Source organism: Anas platyrhynchos, chromosome 3 (assembly GCF_047663525.1).
Source record: "Anas platyrhynchos isolate ZD024472 breed Pekin duck chromosome 3, IASCAAS_PekinDuck_T2T, whole genome shotgun sequence".
Lineage (NCBI taxonomy): Eukaryota > Metazoa > Chordata > Aves > Anseriformes > Anatidae > Anas > Anas platyrhynchos.
In genome coordinates this window covers 83,401,646-83,419,297 of record NC_092589.1, presented here as the reverse complement: position 1 = coordinate 83,419,297, position 17,652 = coordinate 83,401,646, and the positions used below count along the sequence as shown (strand labels likewise).

General features: G+C 43.3%; 1 protein-coding gene across 1 annotated transcript in view; it reads left to right on the top strand.

Annotated features, from left to right (window-relative positions):
- The first annotated feature begins 2,247 nt into the window (after window positions 1–2,247).
- ZNF292 (zinc finger protein 292) overlaps window positions 2,248–17,652 on the top strand; it is a 56,967-nt gene continuing 41,562 nt past the window's right edge. Inside the window, exon 1 of the mRNA XM_038176628.2 lies at window positions 2,248–2,494. Coding sequence (XP_038032556.2) covers window positions 2,336–2,494 — 159 coding nt within the window. The 5' untranslated portion in view covers window positions 2,248–2,335. The remainder of the gene's footprint in view (window positions 2,495–17,652) is intronic.

The following is a 17,652-nucleotide window of genomic DNA, read 5'->3' as shown; positions in this document are numbered from 1 at the left end:
AGGCCTTTACGCAAGTCCTCTTCAGAGCAGGACAGCTGAAGGACAGGCTCCTTTCCACTTGATCCTGATGAGAACAAAACAAACGATGCTTACTCTACCCTCTCTGAGCGCTAATCTTTTGTATAAGCAAGAAACTCATGTTCTCTGTTTCTCCTCCCATCCTGGCCCGGGCTCAATTCAGAAAACCCTCTGGGCAAAGAGGAAACAAGACAGCAAGCTAGAACAATGACAGACTATGAATATGAACTTGGCTACTGTGGTTTACCCATAAGTGAAAATAACTACAAATAGGGCAATATAGGACTGAAAGAGCTATCCAGAAGAGATATTATTCTAGCTCGCACAGAGAAATTAAGTGATTTAGAAAGAGTACGTAGGCTTTTGTACAGTTGTTACTAGTATTTGCATCACTCATTAGTAGTGGTGCAATACATAGTTTGGCGGTGAGGAATACATGCTGCTAGATTTTTCTGGTACCACAGTAGGTCTAAAATGTGAAAGCTGAAAGTTTTCCCTTCCACTTGGGACTGAATGGCCGTTGTGTATACTAAGCGTTCAAGACTTTCAGGCTTATAACCACAGATAAGATACTTATCTTGGAAATTGGAAACATACCACTTCGGGTTTACTGTTGCGACTTGAGACGGGGTCTATTTTGAGCATGACCCCCAGGCCTCTCTCCAAAGTTCTGCATATTCAATACCATCACTGTGAATGTGTACACTTACAGGCCAGAGTTTCTACAACCTCTTACAAACCTCTTTTCTTTCCAACTCTTATTAGGGTTCATTCCATCAAACGCCTCAGCTTTCAACAGCATGCAAGAGATAGGTAGTGCTGTTTTCCTTTCATGACTGGAAAAAGAGAACGCAATCACCAAATCAGTACAATGGTCACACAAGGGAAGTTAATAGTGTGTGTAGAAGGCCATAATAAACTGGGGCCTGAGCAAGACTGGACAAAGTGCCAAGGGACCTGCAGGTAATGGTCTCTTTCAGACAAAAAATGAGAAACCTGATTTAAGCTAGTGTAAAATACCAGAGCATTCCTTGTTTTCCAGATGAGGTGACATGCCCAGGTTAGCTCGTGCACCTTCTCTCACTGCTGGCTGGCTGGGAGAAACCACCCGATTGTGTCAGCCTGCGTTCTCCCTGCAGGAACGCATTCCTGCCTCCCTTCCTGCATGTAACACCAGGAGTGCGAAGAGCACAACGCCATCCATCATGCAGTCAACCCATGGAGCATGAAACACTGTGAAAGGCATCCTATAAAGACAACCCATCAGTAAGTAGTGATAGGAGAAGAGGGAATGGCCTCAAGTTGCACCAGGGGAGATTTACGGTGGGAATGAGGAGACATTTCTGCTCAGAAAGAGCAGTCAGGCACTGGGATGGGTTGACCCAGGGAGGTGGTGGCGTCACCATGCCTCGGGGTGTTCAAGGAGAGGTTGGATGTGGTGCTTGGGGACATGGTCAGTGGGTAACACTGGTGGTAGGGGATGGTTAGACCAGATGGGCTTGGAGGTCTCCTCCAACCCTAGTGACTCCAACGCTAATTGGCGACAGGACGAGGGGGAATGGGCTAAAGTTGCGCCAGGGGAGTTTTAGGTTGGATGTTAGGAAGAACTTCTTTACTGAAAGGGTTGTTAGACGTTGGAATGGGCTGCCCAGGGAAGTGGTGAAGTCACCATCCCTGGAAGTCTTTTAAAAGACGTTTAGATGTAGAGCTCAGGGATATGGTTTAGTGGGGACTGTTAGCATTAGGTCAGAGGTTGGACTCGGTGATCTTGGACGTCTCTTCCAACCTAGAAATTCTGTGATTCTGTGACTCTGACACATCCACACAAGCTTGGGGACCACAGATCCATCTTCTCCTCCTCGCCTGACCCAATGCCATAACCACATGAGAGGCGCGGGTGTTCCCTGGGCTGTTGGGGCAGACACAGCACCCTCCCCACCCCCCGGGGGCTCCCTGGGGCGCACAAAATGGCAGGCACAGCCTGATGGAGGAGGAGGAGGAGGAGGAGGAGGAGGAGGCGCCATTTGCCGCCAAAACCCGTCGGCGGCAGAGGCGGGGAGCGGCGCCACGTGACCGCGCGCGGGGGCGGGCAGACGGGAGCGCGCTCCCTCCCCCCCCCTCCCCTCCCCTCGCGGCACGTGACCCCTCCCCGGAACGTGGCATTGTGTAATCACGTGACGCGGCGCGGGGGGAGGAGGAGGAGGAGGAGGAGGAAGGAGGGGGCCGGGAAGGCCGAGAGGGAGGAGGAGGAGGACGAGGGGGGGGAGGTGCAGCGCGGGGGGGGGGCGCTGCGTACGCGCCGGAGCGGGGCGCGAAGATGGCGGACGAGGAGGCCGAGGCGGCGGAGAGCGGGCGGCGGGGCCTGCCCGAGCTGCGGCGCCTGCGGGAGCGGCTGCTGGAGCTGGAGACCGGGCTGCGGGAGAGCGGCCAGCCCGCCGTGCAGGCGGCCAGCGAGTACTGCCAGCAGCTCTGCCAGGTCAGCGGGGCCGGCTCCTTCCCCTCCTTCCCCTCCCTGCTCCCCTCAGTGTGTGTGTGGGGGGGTGGCGGTTGGCTCCGAACGGTTGGCTCCCAACCGTTGGCTCCCGACGGTTCGCTCCCAACGGTTCTTTTCTCCCCCCCCCCCCCTTTTCTCATCCCCTCATCCCCCCCCCGGGGGTTCCGGGCCGCCTCCCTGCCTCCCCCCGGCGGGCTGCAGGCCCCTTTGTTGAGCTCCGCCGCTCGGCTTTATCCCAGGGCCCTTTGTTCCCGGCCCCCCCTCCCCGCCTGCCTCCTCCTCCTCCTCCCCAGGCTTGGGTTTGGGGGTGAGGAGCCATGGGGAGCCCCCCTCCTCCCCTTGCTGCTTCCTCCCCTTCCCTGTCTCGCCCCCCTGGCTGAGGGGGCTGAATTGGAGCCCCTGGGGACAGCACAAGGTTTATGGGGCTGCCTCTCGCCCTGTCAAGGGAGCCGGGTCCCACCTGGGGGACGAGGCTCAGCACCATTGTGTGGGTGCCTGGGCATGGCCAGGCCCCGGGCAGGGCCCTCGGCAGGTGCCTCTGCTGAACTGGTGACCCCGCCGAGCATCCCTGGCTGAGCAAACTTCATGGCGTTGCCTGCTGCTAGGGCAGGCTGCTCCCATTTGGTCATCTACACGCTTAAACATCATCCTCATTTCTCTTATGTATCCTTCTTCATCCAGCACTGGGTACGGCACAACCTATACAACAAATTCTTACATATTTTACTCCTGGAGCACTGAAATTTGCAAAAACTGCTTCAGCTTCAGTCTCAATTTTCACAGCCAGCATATCCAGTAACAGTGGTAACATCTATTTACATGTTGCAGCCAACCCTTCATGGACCATAGACAACTTTCCAAAAGGTGGAGTGGCCAGGAGGCAATTCAAAGATCGGTTTCACTCCTGTCTCATTTGTGATTTTATATCTCCAGCTCTAAAGAGTTTATTCCTGGTGGTAGCCATTGTAGCGTGCTCATTTGCATGTCTGTCACTTCTGGATTAAACTGGGCACTACTTTTTGGTAACCAGGGAGATTCACTACTAAATATTTTGAGCATGCACCGTTCTCATATTTCATGTCACATATACAGCAGTTGTGTTTTAGGTTCTCTTTCACCAAAATTTATCACGCTGCACTGGGGTAGGATGCCTGCATAGATGCACGGGAATGAGATGGGTTTAGGTTGGCTCACATCACCGGGTTTGTTCTCAGCCTCCTCAAGCTTTGTGACCACTTTCTTAAATTCATGTGTGCTGAGGTGGGGATCTGGCTTTCCTGCCTCTGGCCCGCTTCTGACTTTTGAATGAGCTGTTCGTGATCTGATGGGGTTGGTAAGTGGGAATGAAGACATCGTTTGTGGCTGCTACCGAGTAGATCACTAGTGTCAAAAGCAGATTTATCGCTTGAATTATGCTTGTGTGTGCTTAGTGAGTGACATAGTAGTTACTTGACTTTGAAGTTGAGCAAAAACTAATTATTATGGTTATAATTTTACTGGCTGCTAATAGAGGTCCATTGTAAGGCCCGAATTCGTTAATTCTTTCTGAAACTCACACCTTTTCCGAACAAGTCTTCTGGACCAAAAAGTTACGTAGACATTGACTTAGATAAAAATCTATGCTATCCGGGGATGTGTTACCGTCACTTCTATACCAAGGTTAGTGGGAAGGCTGTGTGTGTTTCTGCAGGCTGGAGACTGATGTGTAACACTGAGAGTGGAGACGTGCCAGGCAGTATTGAAAGATTCTGCTTTTCACACTTCAAGCTGAGGTCTAAACAGATGCTCGATGTAACGAGTGGTAATGCTGCTGGGTGGGGGCTTTTGCTGCTGGTTCAACTGAGGTGTTTTTGGTTTTTTAATCTTTTCACCTGTGTTGGTAGTGCCAAAATACCTCTTCAGCTTCTTTGATGGTTTTAATGCTTCATTGGAGCTAACACAAAACTGCATTTGTGATCTAGGTAGTAGGCTTAGCTACTGAGCATGCACTACGTGACAGAGGCTAGAGAAGATTCATGTAATGGTAAAAGCCATCTCGGAAGTCTGTGTTTTAAATAAGTTTAAGTGCACCTGTCGTGATTTCTAGGATAAAGTCTTTTAATGTGTATACGTAAAAGAATAGTAATTGGTCTGACCATATGTACAAAACCAAGCATCTTGTAACGGTCTGGAAGTGTTGTGCTGAAGAAGCATTTTAGTGTTTATCTCAGTGTGACTTCATGTACATGTTTTGGGGTTGTTGTTTCTCTTTATTTTCAATGCTTAGTTCCTAGGTGTGAACTAACTACACAGAACTATTTGGAAATCTCGTGTCCTTATTTGATTTTGCCAGGTGTTGACCCTGGAGACCAGCAACCACATAGCTTGTAGCCATAAATTGATTTTTTTATTAATAAAGTAGGTAGCATAATGTGTGAGAAATAAGCATATTTACATACTGGAGGAAGCTAAAGAATCTGCAGTAGAGCACTGAAAGAGACTTGGATTGAAAGGGAAATGAGAGATTTAACTGTCCTACTCTCATTAAATGAAGTGGGAGATGTGCAGCCAAATCCCTTATCTAGATTTTAGAAATCTGTTTAAACTATTCCAACTGTTATAACCCAGCATTGTAGATTAGTTGTTGGAAGCACAGAAAAACAGGACCCTTACACTAGAAAACCTTGCACCTTGATGGAAAATAATGTTATTCCAGAACATTTTTTTTCTCTCCGAAGAATAAAGTTTACTTTGATGAATTTTATATGAAGCGTTCCATTAGTTATAAATATTTGGGTTCTGTCCTTGCTGCTGACTGCACAGTGAAACATTACAATTATTCTTAAACTTTAAGTGGATTATAGACTGTACCTTGATCTCGTACCATATCTGCATAATTGTTGTCTTCTCCCTTGTCAGTATGCGGTAGAGAGCATTATTTTTAATTGTTATCAAGCCAAATTCATTGTTACGGATATATGTAGAATGACTTTTTAATTGTGGTTCATGCTCTTGTGTTGCAATTTCGTAATTAGCAAATTCATGGCAAACAGTTATGTTGTCAACAGTGTGTGCAGACGGGCAGACAAAACAAGCATCTTCAGCTGTAGCGACTAGAAATTGAGAGTGTGAATTTTGCAAGAGTTCAGAGTGGTCCAAGGAGGGATTTTTCTTGTTGCCATGCCATAGCTGGTTAGATTCTTCCCAGGCTTTGCTCTTCAAGGGTATCTGTTGATTGTATTTAGTTACAGAAGAGCAAAATGACTTTTATCTGTTTTTCCCCTGAGAGCTAGGGGAACATGATGCCAGGGGGCATATTCAATAAGGGCTGTGCTCCCTTCCACTGCTCGCTGACCATGGTAATCTTTATTTTCTTAAATGCCAAATCGGTAACAAAATTTCTTTTCTAGCTAATTAGTTGTGAGGTCTTTGAGGGTACCTCTGCTTACCCTGAGTATCTTTCTGTAGTTGGCGTGTTACATCTTTGATATTATCAGTCTTCCCTCCGTTACTAGTTTTGACTTCTCATCTATTTTCTGAATCTCCTACAGAGGATTTTTTTTCTCCTGCTGTACTTTGTGGTACAAGCTCTCCCGAATAAGAGGTTGTCAGGTTTGTTGTACTGATGTGCAAGTTGTCAACAACTAGTGAGTTACATTAAAACTATGAAAATAATCTGGGCTGCTGTGCTGTCCTTCCTCAAGAACTCTGCCTGTGCTTTTTTTGCCTCATCTGTTGGTTATCTTGTCACTGTTTTCTGCCTGTTATGAGAAAACTACCTTGATACCTTCAGGTCCTACCTGCCTTCTTTTCCTCTCCGCTCATGTCTTAACGTGCTAGGTTAGGTCTTGATAATGTTGGGAAATACTAATCTGATAATCATTAGCGAAAACTTTATTACTTTATTGCGTACTGATTACAGGTAATCACCAGTGATTTGTCTGTATTGGAGGTTACTCTGGTTTTCTTCTTGCGCCTGAATTGTTGTTTGGTTTTTATATCTCGGGCTCTTCACAATGTTATGATGTTGTCACATTCTTCACTGTTGTCATCTTCTGTGCTTTTAGTATCTACATTCTCAGCTTTCCATTCAGACCCAAAATGACTGAAATAATCTTCAGTTCTGTCCATAGAAGTTGGAAATAAAGCCTTTCTTAAATCCTTCGGCTACAACTTTTTGGATTTATCCAAACCCAGGCTGTCTTAATCTAATGACAAAGGAGTGTTTCAGAAGGCGTCTTTATTTTTCTTGTCAGAGTTAGGGTACGATCCCATGCAATGAGTCATTGTGTGTATGAAGACCTCAGCAGCCTTTGAAGGACTTGTTCGCTGTTTCATCAAGCACCTGTGTGATGTCCTTCCTCCTGATGAGACCATATGATCAGTATTCACTGGCAGTGAAAAGCACCATCAGCAAAACTTCAGGTGCTCTTCTAGTACAAGATGTTTCCTCTGTTTCTTAATAGTGCTCCCAGTTGCTTACTCCAGACAACATTCACCAAACTCTTCGTTAAATGCAACATCCTGCCTTGATTTTGCTTGGCTCAACAGCTAATCATGATCTTTGGATGATACTGTCACTTTCTGCTGGAATAAAGTGACTTTTTGGTGAAATCAGGTGATGGATGCTGGCAAGGTAAAGCACTTCACTTGTAAGCAGAATCTATGAAGACACATTATTATGTATTAACCATCGGTGGCCTAGAGTATTTTCAGTGGAATGGTTTGTGCTCTTGCTATTTCTTGAGCTTTCAGTTTAATGATTTCCTGCGTAATCAGGTCTCTGTCTCTTCTTTTGAGTATGCACAAATTCTACAGCTTTCTTCCATTTTTCATGTGAAAAGTATTTTCCTTAGAGTCCAGTGAGTGATTTCTGCACTGAGCTAACCCTTAAGGGCTTCTGTTCTGATGTCTCCATCTCTGCGCTTTTGCTTCTACCACGCTGTTTCTTCCTGATCTCACAGTAGATTTTTTTCTTTACGTACAGTACCACTGTGGGTGTAAGATTCACATCGTGACTTCTAATACTTCTCTGTTTTACAATAGTCCCTGTGACCTCTAGGTCATCTGCCATTCAGGAGACACAGCTTCCAGAAATCGCAGTGAATCCTCTAACCGGCAGTGTATCACACACATTCCCAAGTGTGCAAAGAAAAGCACCTGTAAGCACTGCAAAACCTTGTTCAGACTTTGAGCTGCTTCAGGCACATTTCTGTTCCTTCATCACTATCGGACCTGCCACATTAAGTCACATACTACCTTACTGACCTGAAAAAAAGACACCCCCTGGTTTTTATGTTCAGCTGTAAGAGTCAAGGGAATTGTCATCGTTCCAGATAAACGTGGTATGTGTGCTTATCTGGGCATCATGTGTCTGTGGTTAGGAAAAGCACCCTCACGGTTTAGGATAAGTCTAACCAATGACCTTGATTGTTCTTAGTTTTTGTCCTCAGTAGTGGCAGAGCTACTCAGCATTGTGCCAGATAGGAGCTGATTTTCACCAGAACTTCTGAGTTCTGTCCAATAAGGTGTTTTTTTTAATTAATAAGAACTTTGTGTATCAAAGTAAGTGGATGTGATTGAAATAGTTAATTTTTCCTACCTGTGAATCTCTGAAAATCAGAATCACGTTGATGTGCTTTCCTACTCATGCTAAACCTTCTGCTATGCTGTCAGTCCTTTTTTCTGTCTTGATGATAATTTCAGTCAAGTTTTTTTTGAGTGTGAAGTTCTGGGATGTGATATGCATTGACTTCTGGGGATAGCCATTCAGGTGGTGCATTCAGTTCAATGTGTATTTCACTCATGTCTTAACTTATTTGTGCTATAGCTCAAGTCTGATCACCTTATAAAATGTAGTTTTCTGTAGTTTATTTGAATTATTACCCAGTTACTTATTAGATTACTTGGACAACTAGAACTTGAGCAGTTAGTTTTAGATGTGTGTGTGTGTGTTTTATAAACTGCATATGAAAAGAGCCGAATCTTTAATAGCAGCATTCTAATAGTATTATTGGGCAGGTGGCAGGGACTCTACCTCAAAACTGCCACTAAAACGAGTTTAAGATCTACTGCAAGAGGAATTGTATTTTCATTATTGTTCCTTTTACTTGCTGTCAGTGTAAAAATGAATAACAATTTATTCAAAACCAGGAATAAAATTTTCTTCTTTACTTAAAACTCTTCAAATAAAGGTAGAAGTTAAGTCAAAACGGTCACGATAATTCCGTGTGTAAGTTTTGAAAACTTCCCTTTTGAACTAGCTGGGTTTGGCAGTGCACTCCCAACATGGAACACGCATCTGGAAGAGATCTCAGTCATACAGACCGTGATTCAAAAGTAGCATTAGTTTTTGGTGTAAATACTATAAACGCTTGTTTAACCTTTTCTCAGAAAATTCTGGTAAAAAAGATTCCCCAAACCCTATAGATTGTACATTTTGGTTCAGTTATGCTTGTCTGTAAAGGTTTTGTTTCCCTTGCTTCCGAATTTAATCTCTAATCTCTTGGGGGAATTTAAGACTATTATGATTTATCTCATCCCTAATAGACATGGAAAGTAGCATATTCCTTTCCTGATGGAAGCACCATTTATGTTTTCAAAGCTATTCCTCAGTCCTTCTCCAATCATCGCAGTTCTGAACAAGCAATTCAGTAAGAAGGTGACTATCCACATAAGGCTGCCTCATAGTTACCCTGATGCAGATTTTTTGCTGGATTAAAGTTACGTGATCTTTTTACTGAAGTTAAGAAGATCCTTCCTATCAGCAAACTGCCATTTCTCGAAGAGGAGATAACTTTCAACCAAAAATGAATACTTGCTGGGTAGGAAGTGTAGGTGAGCTAGTTTTGCTCCGTAGCATCTTTGACTCTGATCCTACAAAGATGGGGAGATTTAAAAAAATGAAAATTAAAAAAAAAAAATAGGGATCTTGCTTTACCTAACCCTTCAACTATTTAAAAAATCTGAAGACCTTACTGTAGACTTCAATTTAATCATAGTAGGTGGTGGCATTTGCATCTATACTACTGTAATTAAACATACAAGGTACTTGTGTACTGGCGAATGTATTTCTGCCATTCGTTTTTTTCCTCACAAATCCAGACTTTTACCCCACTTTTGAAGCAATATCAATAATGTTTAGGTTGCTTTGTAAAAGGGCAATTATCTAAGCTTTACTGTTTAGCCTTCACTGCTTAAAAAAGCACAAAATAATGAATGTTGAATATCTTTTTTGTGCAGGACTGTGTAAGGAGTGTATTTTTGATAATATTCATGTTCAGTAAGGTATCTCATAATATCAAAACACCCATGTTGTGTTTCTTGTAAGGAAGGCATGTATCTCTTTGTTCAGGACATTTTCTGAAACTTTTTATTATTTCGTTGGAGAATGAACAGCTTGTGACTGTAAAACTTCAGGGAAGGCAGCAAAAAAAATGCTCTTTCAGAGAATCTTTACTTCTACTGTGACTGAGAAACAAGGGGTTTCATGTGGCCTTTTCCACTTGCTTTGCCATTTAAATGATATATATGTGTGTGTGTGTGTATTCACTCAAGACTTTATACATACATGGTCTGTATAGCAGGTGATTATAAGACTTTGTTGGATTAGGGTTCAAACTGGTACCACGAGTAGGAGGCAGCAAGGTGTTGTTTCTGAAGTCTTACACAAGCCACAGATGCTATTGGAAATTTGTGTATGTACAAAGCATATCGTCAGGAAATAGTGCTCCAGGCATTGATTTTATATCTTTATTATCCTAGTACTGCTTATAAAGGTCTCTGAAAATCCTTGAGCAGTTACAGTACAGGGTGTTACAGTGCTTCAGTTTTTGTGAGGGAAGCTGGCGTGTCGCTCTTGTGTCATCAGCAGCTCTTAAATAGAGATGTATAATGACTTGGAAAGTTAATAGGTAAAAATGTGGGTTAGAACTGCCTTGTAAAATAGTATGCCCTGTTTATTAGGTCTGTGTCTTTGTACATGTTAAGAACTTAATGTGTTTTAAGAAGCATGCAGGTGTTTTTCTCAGGCGTGGAATGCTTTTTTTCTATTCTATTTGCCTTTCCAAATATGCATTAAAGACAATTCTGTGGTATTGCTTCTGGGATCTTTCATCTCTAAGGATGAACTGCACTGCTTTCATTTGGGAAGAGTTAATCTAATAATACCTAGTACTCGGCAGAACAAAGGCATTCACAAAGAAAGGCATATGTGACATCAAAAAGGTGATGGGACTTTATACAATTATTCCATGACAGTAAGTCTCATCCAGTAGGAAATAGGACTAAACCTGCAAAAACACCATGGCTGTAAATTTTGCAGGTTTATTCCAATCAATTTTTTTCTCTATCTTCTCTTCTATAGCGGTTATGTAGTCTTGTAGTATGTAATATTTCTGGCTTGATGATGCCCTGTCTGGAGCTATTTATTCTGGGGAGCAGGTAAATCACGTTGGATATTTATGCGTCCAATGCACTGAATATCACTTCCATGAATCAGTGAAGTACGTTCAGTGACCAGGCGTTAAATCAACTTATGAATGAGGAGTTCCTCCATCCTGTGATTGCTGCTTGCCTCAGGAATTTGTGATAGTACGCTGTTTTGTAACAGAAGGAACACAAGGAAGAGGACGAGCAGAGAAAATATTTAGAAACTCAGAAGACAAAATCTGAACTTGTTTCTTTTATTGTTGGGGGACAATAGTTATGAAGGGAAGAGCTGGGATAAAAATCTGTGTGAGTTCCTAATAGTGAAGATGTACATTTTTTTTATCTCCACGTCCTGCAGCCCTGGAACTTACATACCAATCTAGTTGAAACTGGTGTGGCAATTAAATCCTGCTTCTGGATACCCAGGTGGACTTTACAAATCCTACCGGTGTGATGCAGGAGCTCCCGGTTCTGCTATGGGCTGTTTGTTAATGGGATAGAGTGTAAACTTGGCTCCTCTCCTTCCTCACACGTGGACGTAGTGGCTGTACCTTGGCACTGCTGTAAGGACACGCTTGGTTATTGGACTCCCTGTGAATCAGGCAGACGTTGCCTTGTTCTTGCACAGGAAATTTGGATCAGATGGAAGCATCCTCTGGGATGCCAGTTTGACCGTACAGAGCAGGCAAGCTAAAATGACAAGTAACCTTTCTGCGGAGGAGGAGATCATCAATTAGGTTCTCATCAGAATTAAAGAAAGGTTTGAAATAGTGCTGGAAGAAGTTGCATACGGCTGATAGACGGCTAGTGCAAATATGTTAAGCAGATGAACTACAGAAATATTTGTAACATCTCATTTCACTTGACCCACCAGAACAGGTTCAAGTCATCTATATTCCAGGAAATGCGCATCTTTTCAGATTAGTAATAGTTATTTTTGGCTGTCTTCCTATTTTTAATCTGCCCATATGCCAGTCTGATAATTAAAAGAATAGGTAAATTGCATTTCCTGGCAGTGGATAAAAGTTTACTGTAATGAACATCCCACCACATTCCTGAAACGCCTGTTTAATAGCCAACTGCTGAATGTTGTTTTTAACTAAACACACCAAAACATGAAGGTTGGGAGGACAACATTAATCTGAGGCCTGGATGAGAACTCGAGTAGAGAGAAATGTAGCCTGGCACTATTGTAACTTCTCCCCTTATGTAAGGACGCAAGAGAGAAATCATAACCGCTGACAAGATCAGAAAGAGCGTATTGAATGCAAAATACTAAAAGATTAAAGGCAAGCCTAAGGAAGGATAATTTCTGCTTTCTGCTACTGTGTGTGACAAAGGATGAGACTTAATGAAGTCATTTCCTGATATTTTAAGTAATTACTTCTTTTTTTGAAGCAGTTTATGGATTTAAGCAGAGACTGGCCATTCATTTTGTAGGTAATTCTACTTCTGTTTCTAAAACGAGCTGGGTTTCAAATCATAATCAAAATAGTGACTAAAAATCAATGGGAAGAAAGGCACCTTTTATTTTGCCTCTCTCAATTTAATAATTAGTAGTCTGAGCTCATGAAGTATGTGCAGCATGCCCTGATGAAAAACATACAGCGTGCTTGCTCCTTTGACGTATATCTAGGGAGAAAAGCATCTCTCTATCAATTAACAGCAAGTTCAGTGTTTGCTAATTAACTTTCCAGAGAGAGTCGTCTCTGTTCCTTGCTGTCTTTATTTGTGATATTTTCTTGGTGATGGTAGGCGGCCTAATTATGGCTCTGAGAGTTGTGGCAGCCTTGAGCCCCTCAAGCCTTTCTTCTGTTTCTGTCTGTGGCAGCTGAGGTGCTTCTGTCAGCCCCTGCTCCAGTGCAGACTCTGCCTTAGAAATGTAAATATGTCTTTGGGTGGCGTTCTTGTATCTATCCTGGTTTAGCATCGGTGATTTGGGGGCAGCGGTACTTTGCTAAGTTGCACACATTGGAAAATGCACCTGGATATTTTTTTCCTTTGTTACTGCAATTACTTTACCTGCACAGTGAAGTAGAAATAGGTGGATAAGAGGCCTGGTTAACTACATACGCTTGTGCACCAAAGACTTAAGGCACTCATGTCCTTACAAATAGACTTGTAAGAAGAATTTAAAATTAAATTAATCATAGTGTGAGTTTCTTTGTCAATCATCATTGCATGGATTCTTCCTGCAATTAGTCTTAAGTCTCCTTCACGTAGATGCGCAACCTTGAGATGTGAGCTATAATCATGTAGTTGTAGAGAACCACCAAGATCATTAAATAACATGATGGAAACGAATGTAGGGAAAGGAGGAGGGAGTTCAAATAATGGTTGTACTCCTGCATCTTCGGGAGTAAAGAAAGCTTTTAAGTTAATACATGATCATGGTAACTAGAGCTGCAGTGAGATTTGTAAAAGACTTCCGTGAAGAAGACATAAATAGACCTGTGAGAACGTTTTTAGGGGAAAAACAAACAAAAGTAGCTCATGACAATTATCGTTATCGTACAGACAACACCAAGCTGTGCGGTGTGGCCAACACGCAGGAGGGAAGGGCTGCCATCCTGAGGGACCTGGACAGGCCTGAGAGGTGGGCCTGTGCGAACCTCATGAGGTTCAACAAGGCCAAGTGCAAGGTCCTGCATCTGGGCCAGGGCAATCCCAAGGACAAATACAGGCTGGGCAGGGAATTGATTGAGAACAGCCCTGAGGAGCAGGACCTGGGGGTGTTGGTTGATGAGAAGCTCTCCATGAGCTGTCAGTGTGCACTTGCAGCCCAGAAAGCCAGTGGCATAATGGGCTGCCTCAAAAGCAGTGTGGCCAGCAGGGCGAGGGAGGGCCGTGAGGGATCAAGGGGCTAAAACACCTTTGAGGACAGGCTGAGGGAGTTGGGCTTGTTCAGCCTGGAGAAGAGAAGGCTCCGGGGTGACCTCATTGCAGCTTTTCAGTATTTAAAGGGGGCTTATAAAAAGATGGAGAGCAACCTTTTGCTCAGTCAGATAATGACAGGACAAGAGGATATGGTTTTAAACTAAAAGAGGGGAGATTATAGGTTAGGAAGAAATTCTTAACTCAGAGGGCAATGAGGCCCTGGCACAGGCTGCCCAGAGAAGCTGTGGATGCCCCATCCCTGGAGGTGCTCAAGGCCAGGCTGGATGGGGCTTTGGGCAGCCTGGGCTGGTGGGAGGTGTCCCTGCCCATGGCAGGGGGTGGAACTGGGTGGGCTTTAAGGGTCCCTTCCAACCCCATGGTGATTCTGTGATTATTGACTTTTTATCTTCTTCCTCAATTTCCATGTTCTTTAATTTTCATAGGATGATATTCAAGAAACTTATTTTGTATAATAAACTACCATATATAGTGGATGTACGTATACATTATATATAATATATATTTTGTACATAAGGATGTGTGAAGGGGTTGAACACAATGAGAAGGTGAATCATTCATTGCAGGGTAATTGATAAACTTTACTGGATTTCAGGTATATTCTAATTCTCTGTATTACATGAAAATTAATTAGAAGTTAGTTCTTTAGCAGGTACCTTTTCCTGGAAAAGTTATTTTTCTGAACTAACTTACTGTTGCCTTTGAAAATCTCCAGAAGGAGAGCTTTCCTTCAGTATGGGTATACAAATGAGTTACTGCAAGATAAGCATACAGGGCTTGATTTCCTGCTGTTTCAGTGCATCTCCTTTTCCCTTTATGGCAAGGCTTGAGCATAAACCTTAGGTCTGTGTCTTACTTCTGCAGTTCTGCAGCAAGAAAATTGTGCCATTGTAATGCAATGTGTTCTTTGTGTTCTGGTGTGATAGACAACAACGATTCAGCTTTATGTGGTTGTTCTGGAAACTCAGACTGAAGAAAAACGAAGAGGGTGGTGAGGAGAGAATGCTTATTTAAAATGTATATATTGTATATTGCCTGAGGCTTGCAGATATATGGAATTTTGCAGATTACCTTTAAGACTGCTCAGAAAACTGCAAGTAGAAAGTGTTTGAGCTAACACCTAACCAATATTAGTTCTTGAGAAGTGACAGTCATTTACAGCAGAGCGTGGATACCTCCATGTCTGGGTACAGCAGATACCATACAACGTCTCAGTGCCATCACCTACATGCATGTGGTACTTCACCCCGAGTACAGAGCGGACTGTTTGTGTTCCAGAAGGAGAAACATTAATAGAGGCAAGAGCGTGTAAACGTGTTAATACACTAACAAAAATATTGCTGTGAACATCTGTGTTCAGTAGATGAATGAGAAAGTAAATGGCTGAAAGAGCAGCTTCCAGATAACGTAGCATATCCATAAAAGCTGTGTGCACCAAAATAGCAGGTGCCTATATGTTAGCAGTGTGGCCCAGACCAGAACTTCGTTTTGAAAGTGGTGCTCTCAGCAGCCATGCTTACCATACGTTATTTCACAGCGTGGAGCATTCTGGCAGTGTGGAAATTGGCTGCGTTTGGGGTGAAACTAAACCAGGAGCTGTGCCTCAGAAGTGATTGCAGGCGGTCTAATTCAGCCACTACAAGGTTATCTAGCCACTGGAACCAGCTGAAAGCCAGCCCCAGGTGGGATCTCTGGTGGTGCTGTTGGAGTCCAGTGCTCTCTGACCAGGTTCTTTCAGGTATCCCCTGCATGGAAGGTGGGATGCTTAATACCAGGTGTACTTCTTGGAAGATGTATGCTGTTACACAGGGCTTTTAGAAAAGTGATACAGCAGTGCACTGAAGTAACTATACAAACACACAAGAGAGCAACTGCAGTAGATGGTAGGATCACAATATGAGTGTGCCTGTTACTGATCTGTGCTTTGCTTTCACAATTTTGGGTGTCCCAGATGCTGGGGGGGAGTGTGGGTTGAAGCCAGCTCAAGCCCACTGCTCTGTTCAGAGCTCTTCTGGTTGTTCAGATATTATCCTGTGCTTTGGGCTGAGCCATGTATTCTCTCCTCCTGCCATCCTGGATAACTCAGGGAGACATTCACACTTCCTTAATGAACATAGGGAGAAAGACTTATTCCGCCAGTTGGTCCACTCAACTGCTCATAGCTGTTTATCTAAAACCAGGGCTGCTCTCCAGTCCCTCTTGTGCTGAGGGTAAAATCAGCTGCTCTGCAGCAGCAGTGCTCAGTCACACCCAGCGTTATTCCCTGAGCTGCACGGGCACATCCTCTTTGCCCATCTCTGTGGAGCCTTTTTCTGTTTTAGGGATTTATTGGTCAGTCACGTTCCACCCCGAGGGGCTTAGTCAGCCACAGGTGGATGTGTTGTGGGCTCAGTGCCAGCTCTTCTGCTGTGTGGATCCGTCTTCATTGCAACGCATCGTGCTGAAGTCACTGTGAGCTCTTTGTGGACCAGCAGTTACCTGCAAACTCCCACGGTGTGTAGTTTTGAAGTTTTTGCTGCTAACCTGCATTTCTGAATGAGTCTCTCGGCTTTGCTGAGTAGTGTTTGGATTTGCTAATTCAGTGCTTAGTAATCTTGGCTTTGCTTTGCTTTTAATTGCAGGATAGAGCAGCTGATGGTGTAAGGATGGGGGTGTAGAGCAGCTGGAATTTTTTGTTTGAAGGAAAAGGTAAAAACAGGGAGTGTTGGAACTGCTGCCTTTCAGTGGAGAAGAGGAATAGTAATGGGAAAAAAATTAGATAGTTCTGTACGATGCCTGCAGAAACTGAGAATGAAAATAATTGCCTAAATGCAATCTTGTAGTAAGTGATAGAATTGAGTCTGGCTTCAGCCCTCCCTTCTGGGCACAAGTCAATATCACCACAAGAATTAAAGCAACATCAGCTGACTCTTCAGCCAAGGACATCTTGACTTTCTAGAGCTGTGCTTTGCTTAACTTTACTGTGAAACAATTCAAAAGCAGCACTCAAAATAAAAATAGTTCATTGGCAACTTAATTTTGAAAGGTTTTGAAAACTAAAACTGAGTAAAAATTGGAACCGATGTTCTTCCATCATGTGTTAATCCTAACTGTAATTTAGATAGCACCTGCACAGTAGAAGAGGTGATCATATTTGGTGATGTAATCCTTTATTTTATAAATGCAGTCTTGTGTTCCATACCTGCTGCAGTTTTGTTCTGTTCTGGATTATATGGCATGATAATACCAAACAGGTAAGCGCTAATACTCTCACAGTGTTTGTTTAGCTACAAAATTAAGATAACAGTGGTAAACATATTGGTAAACAAATACGGAATGAGTTAACTGGTACAAGTCTTAATTTCCATAATTAAGCTGGTTTGGAAATGAATTAGAAGTGCAGTTCTCTGTTGACATGTTGTAAAAACAACCTCTCTGTGCACAGATCTAAATAATGAAGATAAAAACTAATGTTGTTGACTTCTTGATATGATCTGGTTCTTTATTTAGGCATATCTATGAGGGCTGGGTCATGTCAGAGGTTTCCGTTCTGTCTGAAGCTTTTGTGAATGTCTATGGCTTTCTGTGTAATTTTTGTGCTAGGCTTAGAATCCCTTCGCATATAAAGCATGCCAACTGAAAAAGCAAAGGGAGAACAGGCTGTTTGTGTGAGCTTCTGTGTTGGAGGCAATGTGAAATGAAAGGAAAGGTGGATTGCAATGATGGTGGTAGGGGAAAAATACCTTAATCCAGAGGGTTAATGCATTACAGAGATGTGATAGGTAGGCAAGATAATGTAGAGGTGTAGTTTGCTCTTTAAAACTCCTTGAAAATCATCTCAGCCATAGTACTTGTTT